The sequence below is a fragment of the Perna viridis genome, chromosome 6, assembly GCF_037379345.1.
Source record: "Perna viridis isolate PV_CMFRI_1.1 ecotype Kerala chromosome 6, ASM3737934v1, whole genome shotgun sequence".
NCBI classification, from domain to species: Eukaryota; Metazoa; Mollusca; class Bivalvia; order Mytilida; family Mytilidae; genus Perna; species Perna viridis.
Window position 1 is genome coordinate 29,337,116 of NC_142450.1, and position 25,054 is coordinate 29,362,169.

Sequence of the window (25,054 nt, forward strand, 5' to 3'; positions counted from 1 at the left end):
ACCTTATATGGAACGGGGTCTTATTCCTAAGATGTTACGGATTCTATAAAAAAACTATACAATATAAACTGACTGACACGTAAATATTTGGGTAAAAGTATCATCGCTTGATCTGTTCTTTTCGTGTGTTTTCAGCATCCTTTATCTAAATAATTTCAATGATTTCTGAATTAGTTATATGGGCAAATTTAATTTTATTAGCTCCAGTATTGAAGTTACTGTCTATGCTGGGCTGCAAACAACACTTCAGTTTTGATAAGCTTCCGATACGATTGGCCAATCGGAACTACTCGGCCTTTTCCGCTACCCTAAAAAATAACATCGGATGCAGAAAGGAGGATTTCTTCTTGAAAAAATTGCCGAATCAAAGTAGTTCTATCCACCAGGTAGCGCCACAAATTTTAGTTGAATAGCGCTAGAAATAAAGAACAACAACTCATCCAAGAATTTTGGCGCGAAGCGAGGACCTAAGAAAAAAGTAATGGTAAAAAAATCAACCAGTTTATCTGATTTTAGAATCGGATCGGTCAAATTCCAGACAGATCCATCCGCCTAGTGCCTCCGAGATTTTTCTTTTGTTTAAGAAGAAAGGCTGAGATGTTCCGATTGGCAATTGGCTGATTCATTTAGTAGAAGCGATTTCATTGACGGTGATGGTTCGTGCCACGTACTTTCATTCATATATTTTACTCGAGAGTGAAATATGAAATGAAATTCTATTGTACAAAAACATATTTTTGCTAATCAATATGTTAGAAAGTGAAATATCACGTGTGCTACTTCTGGCCAATAGAAAAAAAAACCAGTAAATTAGAGCCTTTTCTATTAATAACAATTATTGATAAATATTTATTATTATTAAAAAAATGCACAGAACAACTAATTATCATTGTCTCAATCGTGACAATTCAAATACTTCATTTGTACAAAATTGATCCAGGTCATATTAGAGATGCAAATTAAGCATTCATTTTGAAAAACCTGGCTACATTTTGTTGAAGTAGGTAGTTTCAAATGTGCGTGGTTTGGCGTTAAAAGATGGTGCTAATTAATCAGTTTTGTTCGTTATATCTTTGGCTACATTGATAAACATCATTGAGAAAGATGTCTCATAAAAAATTCCATCTTCTCTGCATCCTTTGATAGTGCAATAAATGCATTCATTACCTTCTCTATCTACCTTCCATACCATCTTTGTAGGTCGTTTACTTTTTTCTTTTAATTTTATGAATGTTTCATAAATACGTTTTTATGTGATTATAATCTTAGTTTTCTTTCTGCACATAATGAAAACCGCATGTGGCGAATCCATAGCGGATTACTAGAATCTTAAATTAGACAAACGAAAATTATGCAAAATATGAACGTCACTAAAAAAATAATAACAACATTGAATACGAACACTTTTACCAATCAATCAATATATATATATCTTAAATTTATTGGTATTTTGTTAAATCCGTATCTGTGAATAAATAGTTGTTGCCCATTCCGAAAATGAAATGGACAGAGTAAACTAGCTCCTTATGTTTAAGAGTTAGTCTTACCAAATTTATGCTCAATTCTACCTTCTGTTCAAAGAACTTTTTTTAAGAATTCTTGGGATTTCCCCATTGAATATGAAACTTTCTCAAGCATAGAAGCTGAAACCCGATTGCCACATAAAAAAAGTCATCTGGAGAGAAAATAGAGAAGTGTTTTACAGTAGAATTTGCTTCATGTTGTTTTAATTTGGCACGATTCAAAACAAGTGACACATTTATTGAACTTTATGGTGTGGTGTTTCTTATATATAGATATAGTCATGCAAATAATAATAATAATAATAAAAATAATAAAAAAAACCAAACAAACAAAGTAAGATTAAATTTTCAAATATGTGGCAACGGATTTATTTTACATTTCATTTAATTTCTTTTTAGAAGAAAGTCCAGCAAATCATTTATGCAATTCACTAATAAAAACGTTTTTTTTTTGCTATGCATTTGCAAAGTTTACTTTCCTAGAGTAGAAATCAAAACTACTTAAAAAAAAAAACAAAACAAAAAAGCATATATATATTTTGAAGACAGGTATACTTGTTGATAAAGAAGATGTGAAAAACGAGTCTAACTTTTACTATACATATTAACAAAAAAAAATTCATAGTTTTTTTTCGCTTTTGAATGGACATGGAAATGCAATGCTTGGCTTCAAAAGAATCTGTCTTGATGTGTTCTATTTATTTACACTGGGCCTGGGCTGTGCTGATGAATGGAAAACTTGATAATACTTCATTCCTAAAGAAGGTAGGTAATTGATAGTTTCACTTCCAGTAATCATTTGGGCGATAACTCCACTTTTTTCATAGCTTTTATACCATGGATTTCCATACAAAGAGCCCTGAAATATAAATCGAGAAAGTTAACACAGTCTAACTTAATGATAAATAGTTTGTTGGTTAAAGTATGCATTACTTGTCCGTTGTATGTTCTGTTTATCCAGTCAATATTCCAAACATATATACATACATGTATAAGTCAGATTTTCAAATTTTGTCTCCAACATTCCTAGACAACGAAATGGTTGCTAGTGTCGACAGCGTCGGAATGCCGACACGAATGTCTCATAAACTGCCGTTGATCGACCCTAGATGTCAATTAAATTATACGATCCGACATTATTGAATATTGGATCTCGTTTGGTGCTTATCATGAAATTGCGGATCAAAAGCTTAAAAACCTCACTGATTTGGCACATGAGATTAGTCCCCAGAAATACATTTAACACGTGAATTTCAATTACATTTTAAAAACTGGAGTCAACCAAAAGTATAAAAGCAAATAAATTCAGTGCCAAAGATTTTCATTCCAATTAGAGGAGGCTGGATTTTGGACCATTAATTATTATGGTCATATTAATAGCCCATTAATATCCGACGGACCCAAATGAGCTGTTCGTATTTCAAATACATCATACCAAAATCAGGACAAATGCTCATGAACTCGGAACCGTTTTAATTTAATCTATTCATATACACTGGGTTCAACACCTCGACCAGATAGGCTATACATGTGTCTTCATATTGTATGAACAATATGGTAGTAATAGCATCCATTTACAGGGTCAAAACAACACAAATTTCTTTGTACACCAACTGAATCCCCGAAAACATTTTTCGATTGGAAAACGAAACGTCGATTGCAAAATTTTAGCTGTGCATTTAGCGAACCTTAAAGGTACATCTACATGTATGTATTACTAAAATTAAAGGGATCTTAATCATTATGCTGAAAGTTTACAAGAACAATCAACAACGAGAGAAAATAATACTGACAAAACCAAAAGGGGACACGTATTTCGGAGACATATTTTTGGATCTCTCTCTAGCATACGTTATACCGCATTTCCAACAAACATGTCCTTTGTTAGCGCCAGGTTTAATATGCCCTTTCATATTTATTACCTTGAAAAAAAAAGAGAACATTCTATGGAAGCATATGTAATTATTTTTTTTTATATTTCAGCAAAAATCGAAATCATTTTTTTTATAACGTGCCTTGTAAAGTAATGGAGAAAACATTGAATAAAATTTTTTATTTTTTTTTCAAGAGATGAGTAAAACAATTTATGAAATCATCGGAACGTATTGTTTTTCAAAAAGATCCCAGGCCTCCTCGTTTAAAATGGTCAGATCATAAGTTTCTTAAAAAGTAGATTCGGAACTGGAATACTTACATCGGCAGAAATGAATTACGTTAGAATAGTTGTTGTGTTTGCATTGCAAATTGACAGTGTATTACTTTATTTTTTACTTTGTTAATCGTTTTAATATAATGAAATTACCTTATATTTGAAACTCCACTTACAAATTATGACAAATATCTCTGGGTGGACAACCTGATGGACCATAGAAAATTATTTAAACGGTAAATGTCGGCGAATATTACATCTAGGTTCAGAAGATATTCATAAATAGAACTTAATTTGAGCCCACCACGAATTTCCCGCCAAATCCTACCAATGTTATTTTCCTATGCTGCTACTTAAGACATAATGAATGTAATGAGTTTGTTTATCTAAGTAATAAACAGGCTTGTGATTCGTAAGTTGAAGTGTTTAATGTTTGATTATTATTTTTTCATGAATACTTTATTTCTCATACATAAAGTACAGAGAAAATTCGCATATTTTACATAAACATTTACAATGCATTTGTATACAGAGTGTAAATAATCTAACCAGGAGGTACGACCTTGGACATAATTATTTTTACAAATTTTGCCAAGTTTGTTAATACAATAACATCTTTAGAATTAAACAACTGGTTATATTTTAATACATTTACCCTTGTATGAAAGTGATTTGAAAGAAATTTTCTTCTTTCTTCATTGAAGAAGTTGCACTCAAAAATGTAATGAAATTCATCTCCAATGTCATGACTTTCACATAAAGTACACAAACGTTCATTTCTAGGTGTAGTTCTCCACCTACCCGTTTCGACAGGCAAACGAAGTGACCCACATCTAAATCTATATAATAAATGCATAAAATAAGGAGGTAAAATTGAAAAATAATTTTCAAAACATAATTCAGTCTTGAATATCTTATAACAATAACACTTTGATGAATTTGAAATTTCTGAAAACCAATCTTGTTTAAATTGATCTTTCAATCTCAATTCAACACTTTTTGCAATCCATTCTGGATTGAATTGATTTGGTGATGTCCAAACATTTGACATACCACAACTATCAAAAATATTTTTCATAAAAACTATCCATTTACTATTAAATCCATAGTTAGCAAAATTGATATACAGTAACTTATACAGAATTGAAGAGAATTTGTTATCTTCTCTACCCTCTAATCGGCACCAAAACTTAACCATACGTATCTTAACTGCCAATGAGAGTGGAAATCTTCCCAATTCCCCATATATAATAATATTTGGTGTAGAAAGCTTCAATCTGGGTATAGTCTTGCAAAAGCGCAAATGCACTTGCTCTAATAAGTCAATATTCTCAAAACCCCAAATTTCTGACCCATAAAGTAATATAGGTAATATAGCTCTGTCAAACATCTCTAGTTGACATTCAATAGATATATTATTTCTACGACAATTCTGTATTACGCTGTACATAGCTTTAATAGCTTGTTCTTTTAAAAAACTTTCTAGTGGTAAGAATAGAACCACTTCTAGCAAAGAAAACGCCCAAGTATTTATAGCTTGTAACTTTTTCTAATTCTTCGCCATTTAAATAAAACTTTTCGTCATCTCTTTGTCTACCTTTTCCAAAGATAAGAATTTTCGTTTTACCAACATTTATCTTCAATTTCCATATCTCACAATAGTCTGAGAAGTTATTTAACATCAATTGTAAATCTGCTCCAGACTCAGATAACAAAATAGAATCATCAGCATATAACAAAAACAATATCTTGACATACATCATCAACTCATTTTCAATATCTCTTTCGATAGATTCTAGACCTTTCACGTTACAGGATTCTAGATATGATTGTAAATCATTTAAGTATAAAGAGAACAAGACAGGTGATAGATTTTCACCTTGTCTAACTCCTATTTCACACTTGAAAATATCTGAACATTCATTATTATGTCTAATATATGATTTCACATTATCATACATATTCTGAATAATACACAAAAATTTTCCGCTTATACTATTACCAATCAATTTATAAAATAAAGAGTTTCTGTGAATAGAATCAAAGGCTTTTTCAAAATCGATAAAAGCACAATGAAGTTTCTTTCTTCTCATCGATATAAGTTCAAAAAGAGCATATAAAGAAAAAATATGATCAGTTGTGGCGTAGCCACTTCTGAATCCAGCCTGATTTTCATGTAATAAAGATAAATCTTCAATAAATTTGTTCATTCTAGTATTTAGTATAGAAGTAAAAATTTTATCAAGACATGACAATAAAGTAACTGGTCTATAATTCTTTGGATCCAACTTATCCCCTTTGTTCTTATAGATAGGTATTACTATACTCGTCAACCATGCCTCAGGCACGTGACCTGTATCAAAGATCAAATTAAATAACAATACAAGTATATCACTCAAAACATTAAAAGACGCAGCAATATATTCATTTATAACACCGTCATCACCAGATGACTTATTATTTTTAGCAGACTGCACTGCTTTACATATTTCGTCTTTGGTAATTATATCATTTAAAATCATATCATTTTCTATATCAATATCATTATCGATAATATAATCATGTTGACTATCAGTTTTATTTCTATTAAGTTCCTTAAAAAATTCAAATAAATCATCAAGTGGAATATTGGTACTCTCTCTTCCACTTCTACGGCGGAAAATTTTCCAGAAATCCTTCGGTTTATTCAGTCTCAGATGCTTCATCTTTGCTTGCATCTCCCTATTGAATCTGGCAATATTCTCATCCATAACTTTTTTATAGTGAGTTTCCGCCATTTTCAATCGGGTTCTGAACAAATATGAACCATACTTTTTATAAAGTCGCTTCGCTCTGCGAAAATCTTTCCGAGATTTCCTGCAATCTGTATTAAACCATAACTCACGCGATTCACGAAATCGAGAATTTTTTCTGAAATCGGATACACCGAAAGTATGCTCCGCAGCATCTATTATAATACTCGTAACTTCTTGTGTAAAATGATCAACCGATTCTTTATCAACTAACTCGTCATTATCAACCGCGTTAAGCATATAAGTATATAAAGACTGAATCCTAATAGGATCTAGATTTCCTTCAAATTCTTGCCTTTTATCTGGGTCCTATCTCCTTATCCTTGATCTTGGAGCCACATTATTCTCTCGAGTCTCTTCGGAGAACTTGTTTGACTTCAACGACAAGGCCAAAGGAGAGTGAACATCAGACAATAGGGAACTAAATTCCATAACTTCAAAGTTTTGAACAAGGCACAAAAATTTTCCTGTGCTACAAATATAATCAACAACACTGCTGTTCTTACAAGTAGGATTTCCAACTGAATCCTTTCCAACTCTTCCATTAAATATAAATACATTATTATTTCTGCAAAATTCAATATATTTTCTGCCATATGAATTTACAACAATATCTGGGTTATTTCTTTTCATATTTAAACCCATTTCTTTAAGGACAATAGCTTCATTAAATTCATTTATATCTAAAATGTTTTCAGTAAAGAAATCATCTATAACTGCTTGTTCAATAAAATCACATAAATTACCCGTCCTAGCGTTCATATCGCCCAAAAGACAAACAAATTCATAAGTTCTATTAATATTTTGAAACTCTAGTTCAACTTCTGAAAAAGCATCAACTGTAGCATAAATACTACCCTCGGGTGGTATATAAATTATACCAAAAATAACATTTTGATCAGTTTGTAAAACTTTCTTATCTAAACTTAACCACAATACATACGGACTATCTGTATTAATAACTTTTACAAAGTCCTTTAAATACTTTCTATAACCTAAAGCTATCCCTCCAGATTTATTCTTATATCTCTTTCTATTTTTACATTCAAATACAAAATCGTCATTACTAATGTCATCGAAATCGTCAAGTTTAGTTTCAGTAAAACAAACTAAATCGAAATCATTCAACAGTGATCTAAATTCAGGATAATTTAATTTTGTTTTTATCCCGCATACATTTAAACACAGTAACTGTAAATTCTCTTTATTGTTTACAAAGGAATGTCTCTCACTATCAAGGTCGTCGTCTTCGCTTGACTGGCACAGTTCATGATCATTGTCCGTTAATCCTCCACGGTTTACCTAACCATATCGAATTGGTTCAAAGTCCGGGTCGTCGTACTTCTGAGATTTCGGTCGCGCACCTTGTTGTTCGTATCTCGCTCTCATCGCTCTGTCGTCTATTTCCATATCCGGGTCCGTCCGCCTATGCAGGATAAATTGTCTTCCATCAATAATAAGTTTATCGCGTCGGAAAAACGCCTTCTTCTCTTGTTCCTTGGCCTCTTTGTAGTAAGGCCAGAGTTCCTTCCGGCGATCACTGATCTCCTTCGGGAATTGCTCATTAATGCTAAACGCCGTACCTTTCAGATTTGTAGCACTTTTTCTAACTGTTTCACGGTCATTAAATGTTTTAAACCTGCATACAATTGGTCTCGGTTTCTTATCTTTCCTTCCAAACCTATGAGCCCTCACAAATTCTATTGGTGCTTCGAATTTCAGCTTCTCCGTCATAAACGTTTTTATGATAGTCCCGGTTTCATCGCTCTGTTCGTCTTCGATTGATTCGGGTATGCCTGCGAAAACTAGATTCTCCCGCATTGAACGGGTCTGTAAATCAATGTGCCGTTCTCGCAGCTCTACCAGTTCTCTAGAAAGCCTGTTAACGTGCATGTTAACTTCACTGTGACTTGTTTTAATTTCATGTATCTCACTTTTTATGTCAGCACTTTGCCTTAGACTGGTCTCATATTTATCATTTAGAAAACTGATACTTTGTTCCATATCTGCCACTCGTTTCGTCACATCATCCACATTCGTCACCAACGTGTTCATAGTAGATTGAAATTTGTTCAGTTTATCAGACACTGAATCCAAAATAGATAATTTGTTGAATAACTGTTCTACTTTATTGGTGAGATTATCAATTTTAATACTTTCATTCGGATGACTTAGGACTGGGCTGAAGACGGGTTGTGGTGTAACTGTTGGGCCTTGTGGTGTGTACGGGACATTATAGTAGCCATGCACCGGAGAACTTTGGTTTAGGTTTGGGTTTGGTAAGCCTTGGTATTGTTGAAATACTGACGTGTTAAAGTTCGGAGGTATCGAGCTTACTGCATTCATGATTAAGAAGGGTTCTCTATTTATGTCGATAGCCTTGTTTATGTTTACATTGGCGTCGTGATTACAGTTCTGTTTACCTGGTTTTTCACCTGTATGTCCACTTGTGTTTTGTGTATTCGATTTTTTACGTTTCTTTCCATTTTTGTCGTTGATATTCGAATTCATATATTCCCGGAAGTCTTCTATCACATAATTCACATAATTCACACCGATTTCAAAATAAATTCTGCTTCCAAATGTCTATTTATGTATATTTTTGTTCCTCAGAATTCAGGTCGACCATTCTACTCTACACATGCGCACTTTTTACGCGAAACCAAGGCCAATGCAGTAATTACTTACCTTATGGGCTGTTCTGAAAGGAACATCTATTGTTTTTTCTCCACTCAATGCAAGCGGGAACTCATATGCTCCAAAATCATATGAGGTGGGGCTGGTGAGATCAGGGTTTAAGCTCTTTAGTCTTGAGCTAAATTCATCCATCCAGTAAACTTTACCATTATTGGCATGGTCTAAAAAAAGATTGACTATATATGTGCAACTTAAAAAGTATTTTTCAACTTTAATGTACAAAAGTAAGACAATTTTAGTTTTTTTTAATATTTGATGGTGCATAAATAAGATCAGTCGCATAAGTTATTAAACGATTATGATACAATGGCTTCGATCGACTACAATTACGCAAAAGAAAATTTTAAAAAATTCTAATTTGGTTCCTTTTTTTTTCAAATTGATATCCTTTAACTGAGACCACGAAGAGCTTGATGGTTTAAAACAAAGTTAGAATGTAATATTCTTCTCTACATTTGTGTCTTTATTTTCGTTCTAAACCTTTGCCGATGAAAGCTTTATAACCATTTTTAATCTATTTTTCCTCAACTGTATTGAAACTCATGTCAATCAAACCTCAACTATTTCTCATTGATTTTACCAACAAAATAGTCTTCTTGAGACCGTGTAGGAAGTTAAAGATCCGAAGTCTTGTACATGTCATGTAGCTTTCAACATAAGGTGATATCGGAATTTGGGACAACTGGAGAAGGATCATCATAATATCGACTCTAAGTAAATTCAGAGTAATAGCATGGTCCATGTTGAAAACATTGAAAGACTTTGATTTTGCAAATACTTTGCATTATTATTATTCCGGTATTTTCATATGTAAGAAAGGCAAACAGACTTAGTCGTTTTGCAATACGATGTATTTAAAGAGAATGTAAAAGTTATACAATGGAAATCCTTCTCTTTTTTCCAGCTAAAGTATTTCGATCGAATGGCACCGACCCGCACATACTGTTGATGTTATGACTATTAATACGATTTGATTTGAATTTTCTTCATTTTTTTGTATATAAAATTAACGAACATATTTTTTGCTCTTGATGAATCGACCTGATACACATTATTTTACACCATATTGACAAAACATGAATCTTCAGATATTGCTCTTAAAGAAATAAATTGATCTTGATGTAACTGACCAGAGTTTTGGAATAAGCCTTTTTTATTGCTTTTCTTACATATTTTGTACATGACTTAATGTAAAATGTATGTAATAAAACAATAGACTTGCACCAATTACATTTACAGTTGAATTTTCAATCGTTAAGTACAAGCACAAACGATCTTATTTCATTTAAAAGCAGTGAAAAAGAAAACAATGCAGAAGTACATGTAATTAGGGAAAGATGGCATTTTTAAAAATAGAATAAGCCTTAATGTATACCAATTGCAAAATAAAATCCACGCAAAATTATTTGACCGTCGCTCGTACAGTTGTCTATTGTAAGCGGGGATCTGTTGGAATCCATGTCTCCCTGTTGGAGAATTTCTTCCCAGCCAGTTGTTTTAGAAAGGAAGTAGTATTTCCTTGAATAAATACATACACAGTAATGTAGTTATTTTTTTTTAAAAAGGTGTATATTCTTTTGTGTAATGAAACTCGTAAATTACTCATTATTTTTTTTTAAATCCATATTTAATAAAACTGTTCTTCAAATATAAAAAACATAAACGCACGGATTTGTAAAGTGAAAAAAAAAATGTGTTCACTTCTAGAACACCTGATTTTAAAACTCTAAATTGTAGCCAAGATAACGCTTTGCATGGTAACTTGAATTTAACTATCCTTTTGATGTTCTGATAAACAAAGCATCTGAAGTAACAATTTGAAATTGAATTGAATTTACCTATTTATTGGATCCACCTGAAAATTTGAATAGCGATTAGACCATTCAATATTGCGTAGAAGTGAACTTTCACTACCATCTAAGTTCGATGTGTATATGACTGCAGCATCATAACCAATTTTGCCCGCTTCGCCTTTCCAATATAATTTGTCATTGATCCAATCAACAGCAACTCGTGGCTTGTTAGCATTAGCAGTAAGTAAAGTCTTAATATCTGTGAGTACACCATTTTGAAGTCTAGCTGACATTATTTTCCCCCTGTAATGTAAGTAGTTTGATAAAATTTGTGGTATATTTTTTATCTTTTTTTTTTCAACCATCTAGGATATTTTGTAGTTTACATATTTATTGCTTTTTATTCTATACTTTGTTACAAAAACGACTGACAAACAAGACTTTATCAGTAGTAATAGTACTATTAGTACTATTTGACAAGTGTATTTCATTAAATACTGAGAGTATTATATATTTACCGTGAATTACAAATCTTTAACAAAACAACAAAACAAAACACCATTAATCAAAACAAAAGATACAACTTCCTCCCAAAGAAAAGGCTTCAACAGTAAAATTAAATGAAGAAAAAAGCAAATGAATAATTTTGGAAAGGAGCTAAAGGAACATAATCGCAACCCATATACGCTAGTTTTATGAGAAAGTATTTTTTTTTTCTTGTTGTAGTCAGCATGATACCAAAGGCGATTTCAAATGATTCATTCAATTATTGCATGCTTGATTGACAGAAGTGTATAGTCAATCGTAGAGAATTATATCATAATCTGTCTATGACGTGTAATCATACCTGTAGCTGTAGCCATAATCATATTCATAATCGGAATAACCAGCAAATATCATCTGCTTTTCATAATGGAAATCAATGGAGTTAAACTTTATATTCTGTCTGGTATATAACAAATGCTTTGTCCATGTAAGTTCGTCCACTAGATAAATTTTATTATCTGTTACAGCGATAAGTGGCGGGCGACCTAAAGATGGCAGGATGACGTAAAAAAATCAAAAATTGTGCATTGAAATAATTGACCATATATATTCTGGTTTCGACTAATTTTCGGACCATTTAGTAGTTAGATTTCGCATTTATTAACATTCTTTTTTTCCCATGTCTATTACAGAAAATGACTTCAATTGGAACAATAAATATGCCTAACTATTTTAATTTTACTATGTTATACAAGCGTAAGACAAAATACTCTACGGATGAAATGTTATCGTGTGGATATTATCTCACATTTATTTTTTTCAGGGGATATTATTTGACTATGAACCATTTTCCACATCTTAAATACTAAAATAGCTAATTGCATTGAGTTATTTCAAATAGACCGAAAAAAATATAAAAGTCATTCCTTATAATTTAAAGTTAGAGTCAAAATTCGACGAGTAAATCATTGAAAAAAAGGTTGATGACGTCATAGTCACATTACAAAATTTGGTCTATGAGATAACGGACAAAATTCTTTATCCAGTTAGAAAGTGTGTCACTTCTGAAATTAAATAATCGAAAATTATCCATAATAATATAAAAAATATTCTGCATACTAACTAATATATGAAAGTATTCTGGATACTAATCAATATCTAAAAATATTTTGATTACTAATCAATATCTAAATTGTTCTAATGTTAACTAATCAATATCTAAAAATATCATGGAACGCATGTTATTTCAAAAACTGTCCGAATGATAAACACCTTACTTTGTCAACTCTTTTTTACCCCACAAAAAACAAAGCCCCACTTTTTACATATTAATAGAAACACTAAAGGAAACCCTATCAGACACATGAATGAATAATCATGGTAGGACTGTGTATATGGACACAATTTAACAACAATGGAAAACATTTAACTATTACAAGATATCCCCCTGACGAATTTTGAGCCCCGTGCAAGTCCGGGTGTTAAAAGAATAGGCCTGCAGCAGCGCTAAGCTTGTCGTAAAAGGCGACTAAATAGTGCTCAGAACCCTAGCCGGGAGCTAGGGCGCTCTGCCCAAAGAGCAACTGGGATGTGTGCCCCAGGTGGTGGAATGGAGTACCCCTGGCGTGTTACATGCTGGGGTTGTCAGGCTATAATACAGAAAACCTGACTGCAAACCATAGTGGTGCACCGTGTTTGGAAAGATGCCACGTTCCTCGCACGTTAAAGAACCCTACTGTGGTATTCTCCAGGAGTAGGAACCGTAGGGCTCCGCCACAGGAGGCTACATTGTCCGACCCTACCCACCTCTCCCTATTTCCAGTGGCAATCAAAATTTGTCGACCCCGTTGTCCTTGTGTCCCACCCCTTTTTCATTTTATCATCATTTCATGTTCATTTTATCATCAATTTCATATTCATCGTCTGAATATAGCTGAAATATTGCTGCTAGGACGTTAAACCCCAACAAACAAACAAACTGATGGAATTTGATACTATTTTGCCGGTCGAAAGCATTTCACACAGGATACTATTGGATGTTAAACTATCCAGTCTTCACGTCGCCGTTTGTAATAATCTTCACAAATTTGAGGAAGTGACGAAAAATTTAGTACTTAGCTCAGAGAATAGTTTTGGATCAAATATTTTTTTTTAAACAGTATTTAAAAAGAAAGACAATTATACTTACCAAGTGATTGCCCTGAAATCAAAATTCTCATTATGAATTAGCATATTTATCAAACCATGAACAAGTATATGTATAGATTTCACGAATCCCTTTTTTTGTAAAAATAAACTGAAACCGAATCGTTGACCAGAATTATCGCAGGCTTTGTTATCTAACTGAGATGTTGGGAACAAATTTGTGTCAGCGTAAAGCTTCTAACCGAATAAAACTATTATTTATAGATAAATGAAAATGTATTTCAGCTTGTAAATTTATAAATAACGTTTTAATTGTCTGCATCGTGTCTTGCCATCAAAGTTTCAAAAATGGAAAATGGAAGGGACAGCTAGATAGGGTAAAATCTTCACACAGACAATCAAACATAGACAAATAATAAGTATACTGTGGTCTCACTGTATCAGAGTGATAACAAGTTGAATCTACCTTACCTTTTACATTGTTTATATATGTTGGAAATGGGAAATTTGAATAGAAGAATCGGGAATCAGTCTCAAATTGGTTTTTTGCATGAGCATTTTATTTGTTATAATCAAAAACAATAGTTAAATGTTTAAGAATTTTTAAAATATAAGCTGACAATTACTGTGAAAGTACTATTGTTCGCGGGGTACCAATATTTGTGGTTTTCGTGGGTAGGCAAAACCACGAAGTTTGGTAAGACTAATCAAGGGAACCAAGGTTATAGCGGTAATCAAAAGAATGTAATCCAGGGACAAAGACCAGACATGGAAAACAGACATACACAACAAAGAACATAAAGTAACTAAAATCATACATACAAAGTAACAAAAGCAAATGAGCAACTCGGACTCCACTAAAAACTGGGAGCATGGACCAGGTGCACCGGTAGGGTAAGCGTCCTCTGCTTTTCTAGAAACACCCGCCGAGTTGCTCATACAAAGTCAAGTACGGGATAGACAAACGAGGAAAGGAAAACTATGACTCGTTGAATAAATCAGTTTTCATGGTGCAGATGGATACACCATAACGATCCACGAGTTCATGATGACGACCATAAAACTTCTGTAGTGACGACTTCAATCTTGTAGCAACATAACCCTGTTCCAGAAGCCTATTTGTTAGAGTTCTAGCGCGATACAAAAAGTCTGCGTAGTTTCGACAAGCTCTGGCATAGCGTATGAGTACTCCATACGCAGGTGCCGAAGGGATGTTGCCACAGATGAAAGGAAAGTTTTCTGAATGAAAAGTCATCACGTTTGTCGTAAAGTTTGGTCAATAGTTTTCCTTTACCATCGATTTCTAAGTGTAGGTCAAGATATGAGGCTGACTTCACAGTGTCTGTAGTATCCTTTATCTCTTTTGGGTAGATGCGATGTATCAAATCCCCGAAATTAGGATTGTTTAAAGATAATACGTCATCTATATAGCGGAAGCTGAGATTGAAGGATCTAGCCAAACGATATTATTTCTTTCTGATCAGATCAGCTATAAAGTCAGCCTCATAAGACTGAAGGAATTGGTCAGCAAGTAAAGGAGCACAATTTGTTCCCATTGGAATGCCGACCGTTTGTTGGAAAACACGTCCACCACACCGGACAAATATGTTGTCGATTAAAAATTCCTACTAAAAGGAGATTTCTATTGATGTGTATATTGAAAACCTAAAAACCACGAAATCAAGAATCCACGAAAATTGGTATCCATGAATAAAGGTACCTTCACAGTATATAATATGGATTAAGTAAAATTCGATGTTGGATTCTGAAGCGAATTGAGATTTTTCAACGGGAGAAAGGGGAAATTTATAATGGGATTTGAGAATGGCACAATAAATAATGGTGGGTGATTCATTGCGTAAAAGATTAATTAATTACATGAATATCAGTTCACTTCATTTTCAGTAATTGTTTACCACTTGTGATGCAGTATCTAAGGCGACGACGGCATTCAAAACATTCAAAAGAACAGCAGATTAATATGAAGTGTTGCAATTATTTCCGTCTCAAATTTTAAAGCTTTTTCAACACAAATAATAATTTAAATAGAAGATCATGATGAAATTTTATGCACATCACATAAGTACGTGTGCCATTTAAGCAATGTTGATGCATGTAATGAAATGTAAATATACAAACGACATTACTTTTTTCATTTAAAACAGTCCAAATGGTCAAATTTCATAAAACTAACCTCCACTATCTCTTATAAGCATTACAACTGATATTACTAAAAATCTCATGTCAACCATTTTTCTTTGATGAATGCTCTAACCTGTACTAAACCTCTTATTTATATAATTGACGTCGAGTGAATACACGATGAAAGCTACTGGATTGTACAGTTTTCAAAGGTTATCTTCATTAAAATCGTACATTTGTCATCCATGATATTTATCATGATCACGCTAATGGTCGTTAAACTTAATTCTGTTTGAATGTATTAATTTATAAAAACGACGAACAATCATTTAAAATAAACACTTTTTAATAGGACACAGCTTACGGAAATTATACAGGAAAAATTTTGTTGTCAAAAGTCGTCGTTTTTCAAGACCAATGATCGTCACCAATGACCTAATTCACCGATATGGAGTTTCTGTTCATAGTATGACCGACGACCTGTGCTTGTTATATATTACATTTACTTAATTTTAATTTAATTCACTTTGATTTTCACTTAATTATTGTTCTTATCTTTTTTTACTGTTTTGACTACTCATTTTACCGAATTTGAATGGTTAGAATTTTATGCTGCCTGTTTATGTTGAACCATATACCGGAAATAAAGATGGAACCCTAATGAAAGCAGCAGGTTTAGCAAATTATAAAACCCGGTTCAACCCATCATTCCTATCGAAAGTGCCTGTACCGAGTCAGGACTGTTGGGTTATTTTTATCTTGATATTGTTATTTGCTTTACGGACTTTCCTTTTCACGTTTTGCCTACTGCCTAGATTTGATCAGTTCTGCTATTTTGTTATTACCCTTCATACATATGTGTATTTAAACGTGCGGTGTCTTGAAAGAGGTAGAAACTATTAAATGTTCGGGGTATAAGTGTTGATTGTGGGGTTTCTGCTGCTATTTATTGTAGTTTATGTAGATCTCTAGTTCTCGTATGTTTTTTTTTCTTTGTCTTCAGATGTGGTCGTGTTGGTTGTCTTTTCTTAGCTTTCACATTTTGTATTCAATCTTCTTGTGAATTTTTGTAATCAACAGATTTATGAAGTACTTACTAATATGATATGTAATGCCGTTTCTACAGATTTGTTGACTTATCAATTCTCTAAGACTTGCGTCACATAATGCTTTTAGCATGAACTTGCGATGCACTTGGTAGAATGTCTAGGTCCTATCATTATTATTTTATTAAGAGCATACCGAAATGTGAAATATAATATATGATTAGTATTTTCGTAACTTTTTTTAAATTTCTTTATTATACAGGACACCTTTGTTTTTCCTTATGTCTTCAATAACACTGTCAAAAACATATAATAGGTAGTATTGAAATATATTCTATTCAGTTTTAAAAGTAAAACAGAAATTATTAAAATGTGTTTGTAACATCTATCATTCTTCATGTTTTTTTTTATTTGTATATGTATGTTTTCATAAAATTTCATTCAGTACAGACGTGTGTGTATTTATAACACAATAACACTATTACAATTAAGATGTACCAAAACGGAACTCTCCAATCGTGGCATGTTAATGAATAACAACAAAATCACATACTGCAAGGAATGGGTGACTGATCGGTCTAGAAAAGGCACTAAAAATCATTCCATTTAATTGGTTAAAATGTTGATTTTTTTTTCTTTTTGTTTTTTGCAGTTCACATATATGCATGTCTTGTTATCACATATAAGTAACATTATAAGACTCATCTCCTTATAGACAACTCGTATTAATCTTATTATAAACTACACAATTTCTTCTCTATTTTAGTCATATTCAAATATATTTGGCCTCTTACTTGTTTTCACCAGATTCAGAGTGTCAAAGAAAACCAAAACACAAACACACGATACTAAAACAGCAGTTCCAAAATATCCCATTTTAGTTGATGCTGGCCGTTCATCTCCGATGGATTTTCTTTTCCGAAGGAAAGCAGATGTACTGTATCTTTTCACCTTTAAAATTTGGACTAGATTCTTAATATTTACTTCCAGTGATATTGGTTTCATTGTGTTTTCACAAATACAGGAACACGAGGGTAGCCCTGAAATACGAAATATAAACGACCTATAAGTATGGCAAGCCAAAGTGGACAAAAATGAGCATTTTCTTATATTAAAAAAATGATTTTTTAATATTGCAAATTCATTTTCTAATATTACAAATTGGATTTCTTATATCACAAAACACTTTTTTAATATTAAAAATTCAATTGAATTTCTAATATTAAAAAACTATTTTTGAATATAAGAAATTGATTTTCTAATATTAGAAAATGGATTTGTCGTATTCAATGACGATTGTTTAATATTAGAAAATCATTTTGTTATATTAAAATATGTGACTGATTTTCTAATATTACAAATTCATTTTCTAATATTACAAATTCAATTTATAATATTACAAAATTTATGATATTTTATGATATTACTAAATCAGGAATTTGTAATATTAGAAAATGCTTCTTAATATTAGAAAATGCATTTTTAATATTAGAAAATGCATTTTTAATATTAGAAAATGATTTTATAATATTACAAATTCATTTTCTAATATTACAAATTAGATTTCTAATATCACAGAACACTTTTTAACATTAAATATTTAATTGAATTTCTAACATTAAAAACGATTTTTTAATATAAGAAATTGATTCTAATATTTAAAATGGATTTGTCGTATTCAGTTACGATTTTTAATATTAGAAAATCATTTTGTAATATTAAAAAATGTGACTGATTTTCTAATACTACAAATTCATTTTCTAATATAACAAATTTAATTTGTAATACTACAAAATGTGTGATATTTTAAAATATTACTAAATAAGGAATTTGTAATGTTAGAAAATGAATTTTTAATATTACAAATTGAATTTCTAATATTACAAAATCTTTTCTAATATTAAAAAAATGATTTTGTAATATCAGAAATTCATTTTTTAATATTACAAAATATTGATTTTTGTCCACTTTTGCTTGCCATATATAAGGCATTGTTCATGTGTATTTCCTTACTATTGATCGGCTTTTGATATAAAATGCTTGTTTTCTTGATAAATGTATTTTTATTAACACTGAATTCGATTATAAGTGAGACCAAATGCTTACCGACGTAAGTAGTATAAAGCACGTTCAGTAAGAAATACGACTTTAGCATCACTGATAATAATGTAACGTTCTTTTGAACGGTGGAAATTTTATGCTGCCTGTTTAGGTAGTACAATACAGTTAGGTCATTTCTGAAAATTTGGTCTCATTTGTTGAAATAAAGCTGTTTTGAGGCAGCCCACACAGAAATTTCTAGTTTTTTGTCATAAAAAAGTGCATATTTTTTAAATCCTTGGTGTGTGCAAGTCATTTATAAGTAATTTAATGATTATTCTTATTAAATCCAGTAGCCATGGTAACATACTGAAAATTTTTTTTTAGTATAAATCAGGGGTGCCATTCCAAAACTTACAGCCAAATACTATGTTTTATAAAATATCACTTAGACACTACCACAGGATGAAAGCATGCATGGAGTAGGTGGACAAAAGGTAAAAATTATAAGACCTTTTTCGATTCATTCTCTCACAATTTTCGTCCCAAAAGTTTGTGCGAAATAAAGTATGTTGAAAATCAGCAATCTGATGCTGAGGAACGAACCTAATACGGCAGGGGACTGAAACGTTCCGGATACCATTTTTCATTTAAATTACACCTGTTTACCATAACATGTATTACATCTGTCTATGTATAAATGCTTATCTATATTTAAACAATATATCCACCAAATTTCAACTTTAAGTTTTACAAAATTTGACCGGGGTAACTTGGTGTGCAAAACAGTGCGCCTTAATGTACCTGTATAGTGCACTCTTATAATTTAATGCTAATTAGACTAGCCGTAACGCGCTATTAAACCTGTTTTAAAACATTTCCGCCGGAAATGCCTGTACCAAGTCAGAAACATTGCAGTGCTTTTTTCCTTGATATTGAAACTTGTTATATGATCTTTTCTTTAAGACCTTGGCCTAGAGTTCATCACTTCAGTAATTTCGTTATAAATCTTCACTTTAAATACCTGCGTATATTTTTCAATAGCTATGACAGCTTTGTCATGTGCTACGTAAAGAAACCTCAATATTGCATGTAGACTCGCTTTTAAAGTGAAAATTCTAACTAAAGTCTGCATGAAAGTGTTATCATTACAGTATTTGTGGAAAAAAGAGTGTTATACACTAACGTTTAGATGTCGAAGGCAGTTGGGTGGAAACATTTATGGATTGTAAGGTTGAAAAGACGAATTCAGGTTTTGTTGACACATCTGCTGTATCTCTGTTTTCTGAATTTGTCGTCTGTTCTGAAGACTTTGTTCGAGTAATAGATTCATGCTGGATGGAACTCCTTGTTTCTGCGTCCGTCGACAATGAACCCGCTGTCCATGCTGTTTGCGATTTTGTCGTCATTTCATTGATGGACAGTCTAGTGAGCCGTTTCATCTCATGTGAATCGGTCGTTTCTGCAGTGTTAAAGACGATTTTGTCCGTTGTGTGTACTGTTACTGCATCGACGATTAGTGAACAGTATGGATTACATGTGGAGAAAACCTTGAAGTCATATCCGATTTCATTTTGTCCACATGTGTATTGTGGGATATTAATTGACTGACCAGTTATGTTCACTGAAAATATAAAATTGATTTGTAATGTTCTTTTTCTATCTTAACGTTAATCCAATCGAAAGAAAGAATATCGTTTTGCTAGATCCTTTAATCTCAGTTTCCGCTGTATAGATGACGTATTATCTTTAAACAACCCTAGTTGCAGGAATTTGATACACTGCATCTACCCAAAAGAACCCGAGATAAAGGATACTACAGACACTTTGAAGGTAGCTTCATATATTGACCTACACTTAACGATCGATGGTATAGGAAAACTACTGGCTACACTTTACGACAAACGTGATGACTTCTCATTCAGAATTGTTAACTTTCATTTGATCTGTGGAAACATTCCTTCAGCACTTGCGTATGGATTTTCCATATCACGTTATTCTAGAGTTTACCGAAACTATGCAGACGTTTTGTATCGTGCTAGACTTCTTACAATTAGGCCTCTGGAACAGGGTTATGTTGCTTGCTACAAGATTGAAGTCATCACTACAGAGGTTTATGGTCGTCATCATAAACTCGTAGATCGTTAAGGTGTATCCATCTGCACCATGGAAACTGATTAGTTCAACTTGTCACAGTTTTCCTCTACTCTTTCGTCTACCCCGGACTTGACTTTTTATGAGCAATTCGGCGGGTGTTTCTAGAAAAGCAGAGGACGCTTACCCTACCGGTGCACCTGGTCCATGTTCCCAGTTTTTAGTGGAGTCCGAGTTGCTCATTTGCCTATGTTACTTTGTATGTACGGTTTTAGTTACTTTATGTTCTTTGTTGTGTATGTCTGTTTTTCATGTCTGATCTTTGTCCTTGGATTACATTCTTTTGATTATCACTATAATCTTGGTTCCCTTGATTACTCTCCCATATCTGGTCTTTGTCCCTGGATTACATTCTTTTGAGTTTGGCTAGAATCTTTGTTCCCTTGATTACTCATTCAAGTACTATACATACAAATAGTCTTATCTTGGAAAAAAATATCGTTTTGTTTTAGTATCCGGATTTAAGAGGGATTCTACTTGACTAAAACGTCATACAGTCCAATGAATGTTCAGACTTAGTTAGACCAGTTTTTTTTTATGAAATCAAAATACTCAAGTTTAACATTTATATCCGGAAATGAATAATACGCACATTGTCAAACACAATTGCTCTTTTAAGTGTGCATTCCATTTTTTATATGTCCATAAACAGTGTGGAAGTTTTTTTTTTTTTTAACCTTTTTTTCAAATATCTTACGTTTATGTGTTAGATAATTTCAGTTCATGGTAGGATAGATATTGTCTCTTGAAAACCACTTGTTTAAAGGTCTAGATAGACATCAACACCAATTTCGTCACAGGCGTTATATGATTTAACTTTAAATTGGTGATGTTCTTCCATAGGGGACGTCACCGTAAGCTTAACTTTGGTAATAACCATTTTAGACCGATAATAAAACCTTTATGCATAAAAGTTGAAATCGTCATTAAATTGAACTTACAAATGAACGGGCATCTCCTCAAGTATGTATCAGTTTCAAAATGGGTAGCTTTATTTCGGTCAATGTGATACGGATCGTCGTATATATCATAAAGTACACAAATCTGGTCGTCTTTATGGAAGAAGAAGCCCCAACAAAGATTGTGTGGAGGACTAGCGCGTTCATTACAGGCTTTTTTACATTCATCAACCGTTGTTGGACCAATTATGGCGTCATCATCCCTGTATCCTAAACCAAACACATTTGCCATTCTTTCATAATACACATCGACACTGCATATATCTGAATGGCAATGTTAAGTAATAAAAACATCAGATATTATGTTTAGATATGCAATTGTACATTGATATTGTACTGACGGAAGACTTTATACATTTCAATGATGCAAAAACAAAAAAAAAAACAAAACAAAATAAAACAAAACAAAAACAAAAACAAAAGACAAAAGACAAAAACCAAAAAACCCGACTCGTTTTTAGCTTTATTTACCTTGGCAATGGATCAATTAAATTTCTATAACAAATATATCGTCCTCTAGCAGTTACTATAATAAAGTGAAATGTTCTCTGCAACGCGACAGTAAGACCTATATACTTGTCAATTAATGTTACTCATTGACCCGATAGATAGAGGAAAGGTTTTTTTTTCTATATTTATTCTTATGCTATTTCATGCACTTTCAATTCATTTATATTGCAATCTATTTTCCGAAACATGTGAAGAAAATCAATGTTACCATATGATACCCAAGAAGAGCACGCTTAATCCTCTAGAAACACGTAAAAATACTATTTTAATCGTTACTAAGAAGGCCTTTTTAAATTCATAATTGACAAAAAAAATAAAATTGATAAAAGTGATAAATTTTGAGTCTTATTTATTTGTGTGTCGCAACGTGATGTTATTGTGTTAAGTTATGTAAAGCAAATGATTAAAAATAATTACCTCATTATATTTCTTTTCATACGATCATTAAATAAATATCTATTAGAAAATGTATACCTACTTTATACATATGAAGCCGGTAAATCATATAAGTTACAAAAACAAAATTGCATTTGTACATAACGGAAACAAATAAACAATACATTTTTAATACGATACATTTAATTAGGGGATTATAACAAATCAGTATCATTACAAAATCTTTCTGTAGCCAAACTTTGATCAACACAGTAAACAAATAGATTATTTGACTTAAATGACAAATTACTTAAAAATGTGTGAAAGCAGTAGTATCTACATATAAATATATTATCTAAACATCTAAAACGCACCATTATCGTATGATTCACATATGAATGGCCTCTCCTCCTTGTCACACGGAGCCAACCACCAAATCAATTCAAGATAATCCACACTTGCATACGTACACCAATTTTCATCGGTTTTGTCAAAATGCCAAAAGAAGTCGGTTGGATATGAAGTACTACAGTTGGTTATATTCATTTCATTGTCTGCCCAAACATAATTGTAATTGGCGTAAGGAGAATGTAGGCCAATCCAAAATTGTAGAGGAGACATGATCCTGAAAAAATGCTTTTATGTTTTTAATAGGAAGAAATCCGTTTTAGAAGCATCGAGTATTTTGAAAGTATCATTTATGTCATGTGACTAAATTGCAGAGTACAAATAGTGTAGAACACATTTTAAAGAACTTTTTTGGAAGATATTTCATGGTTCTGATGCATAATAATTAAGTAGCACTCCAGGTAAGAATCATGCAAAATGTTATTCATGGTTGGATAGCCTACATATTTTTATTTTTGATATTTTGTTTAAAATATTATAGTTAACAGAAAAAGACATTTGGTTTGTCAAACAACCCGTGCTCTTATTATCATTATTATATAGAATGCACTGTAGAATTAAAACTAAAACAGATAACTCTGTAAATGACACTAAAAGACAATAGAAACTGTTGGATTTTCAATGTTGATTTTCTCCTATGAGCAGACACATTGGAATGAATAATTACCCATTTCATAATATACACCCATGAAACAACTTCAGTGCAAAAATAAAAAAAATATGTAGCCTTTTTTTTTGGAGGGGTGTATAACATTTTTCAGATTTTGCGTGATTCTTACAAAGACTACTACTTAAATAGGTATATTCTGTAATACTGGTATCTTGTATGTGCAATCAAGGTAAAAAAATCTTCAAAATGTTCATATCAATGTACTTCGTCAACTCCAGAAACACATTATTAAAGAAAATCTAGAAAATATCAGATAAATGTTGAATATCTTCCTGGATTTATTGAAATATTGTAGAAAATTTTACGTGTTTGTTTTTTTTAAAAAGACCAATAGAATAATAATGAAAATTGTAGTGGCTACTGTGAAGATACTTTTATTCGTGGGTAACAATTTTCGTGGTTTAGGAAAAATAACAGTTCGTCGATTTAAACCTATCACACAAACGAATGGGAAATTTTCTCTTCACCCACGAAAACCACAAAAATTGGTACCCGACGAACAATGATACTTTCACAGTAGATGTCTAACTATTATTTTTTTTAACAAGACATCACTTATGTATATCATGACAAAGAGTAATCAAGGGAACCAAGGTTATAGCGCAATCAAAATAATGCAATCCAGGGACAAAGACCAGACATGGAAAACATACATACACAACAAAAAACATACATACATACAAAGTAACAAAAACAAATAAGCAACTCGGACTCCACTAAAAACTGGGAACATGGACCAGGTGCACCGGTAGGGTAAGCGTCCTCTGCTTTTCTAGAAACACCCGCCGAGTTGTTCAACTCCGGGGTAGACAAACGAGGAAAGGAAACTATGACCCGTTGAATAAATTAGTTTTATTTAAAATGTAGGCATTAGCTCGTGGAGTTATAAATGTCAGCCTCACATACATATGCAGAAGAGACAAAATAAAAAAATATATATTTTTTTTTAAATCGAGCGATAACATTTATTCAGGCTAACATTTTGAAATATTAAACTCATGATTTGTTTTCATTTTTCCATTGAAACGACTTTTATTTTGTAATTATTCTAAAATACATGTTGTAAATACATCAAAAACATTTTAAACAATAAATTTATGATTTTAAAATTAAACTTACAAATTATGGGACAAATCGTCTAATATCCTATGAAGATAATGATTTT

General features: G+C 32.1%; 3 protein-coding genes across 3 annotated transcripts; all 3 read right to left on the reverse strand.

Moving 5' to 3' along the window:
* Window positions 1–779: 779 nt before the first annotated feature.
* Window positions 780–15,890, reverse strand: LOC148614453 (uncharacterized). Its single transcript, XM_088588535.1, has 7 exons — window positions 15,780–15,890; window positions 13,629–13,640; window positions 11,802–11,985; window positions 11,000–11,257; window positions 10,537–10,679; window positions 9,153–9,322; window positions 780–2,382 (listed from the first exon to the last, which is right to left on the reverse strand). Exons 1-7 carry the CDS (start codon window positions 15,835–15,837, stop codon window positions 2,218–2,220), a joined length of 990 nt encoding a protein of 329 aa, XP_088444661.1. The 5' UTR covers window positions 15,838–15,890; the 3' UTR covers window positions 780–2,217.
* On the reverse strand, window positions 7,481–8,975 carry LOC148614454 (uncharacterized). The gene has a single exon (XM_088586250.1). It carries the CDS (start codon window positions 8,973–8,975, stop codon window positions 7,767–7,769), a length of 1,209 nt encoding a protein of 402 aa, XP_088442376.1. The 3' UTR covers window positions 7,481–7,766.
* A 1,414-nt stretch (window positions 15,891–17,304) lies between the features above and the next one.
* Window positions 17,305–23,369, reverse strand: LOC148614455 (uncharacterized). The gene is made up of 4 exons (XM_088586182.1): window positions 23,186–23,369; window positions 21,909–22,190; window positions 20,000–20,437; window positions 17,305–17,813 (listed from the first exon to the last, which is right to left on the reverse strand). Exons 1-4 carry the CDS (start codon window positions 23,355–23,357, stop codon window positions 17,536–17,538), a joined length of 1,170 nt encoding a protein of 389 aa, XP_088442308.1. The 5' UTR covers window positions 23,358–23,369; the 3' UTR covers window positions 17,305–17,535.
* Between the last annotated feature and the right edge of the window lie 1,685 nt (window positions 23,370–25,054).

Coding starts and splice junctions, on each gene's coding strand:
- LOC148614454 (XM_088586250.1), bottom strand. CDS start 8,975: ATGAATTCGAATATCAACGACAAAAATGGAAAGAAACGTAAAAAATCG.
- LOC148614453 (XM_088588535.1), bottom strand. CDS start 15,837: ATGGTTGACATGAGATTTTTAGTAATATCAGTTGTAATGCTTATAAGA. Junction 10,680..10,999: donor CAGGTGGATCCAATAAATAG/GTAAATTCAATT, acceptor TATTTATTCAAG/GAAATACTACTTCCTTTCTA. Junction 2,383..9,152: donor CTTTCAGAACAGCCCATAAG/GTAAGTAATTAC, acceptor TTTATATTTCAG/GGCTCTTTGTATGGAAATCC.
- LOC148614455 (XM_088586182.1), bottom strand. CDS start 23,357: ATGAATATAACCAACTGTAGTACTTCATATCCAACCGACTTCTTTTGG. Junction 22,191..23,185: donor ATGTGAATCATACGATAATG/GTGCGTTTTAGA, acceptor ATTGCCATTCAG/ATATATGCAGTGTCGATGTG. Junction 17,814..19,999: donor ACTGCCTTCGACATCTAAAC/GTTAGTGTATAA, acceptor TTCGTATTTCAG/GGCTACCCTCGTGTTCCTGT.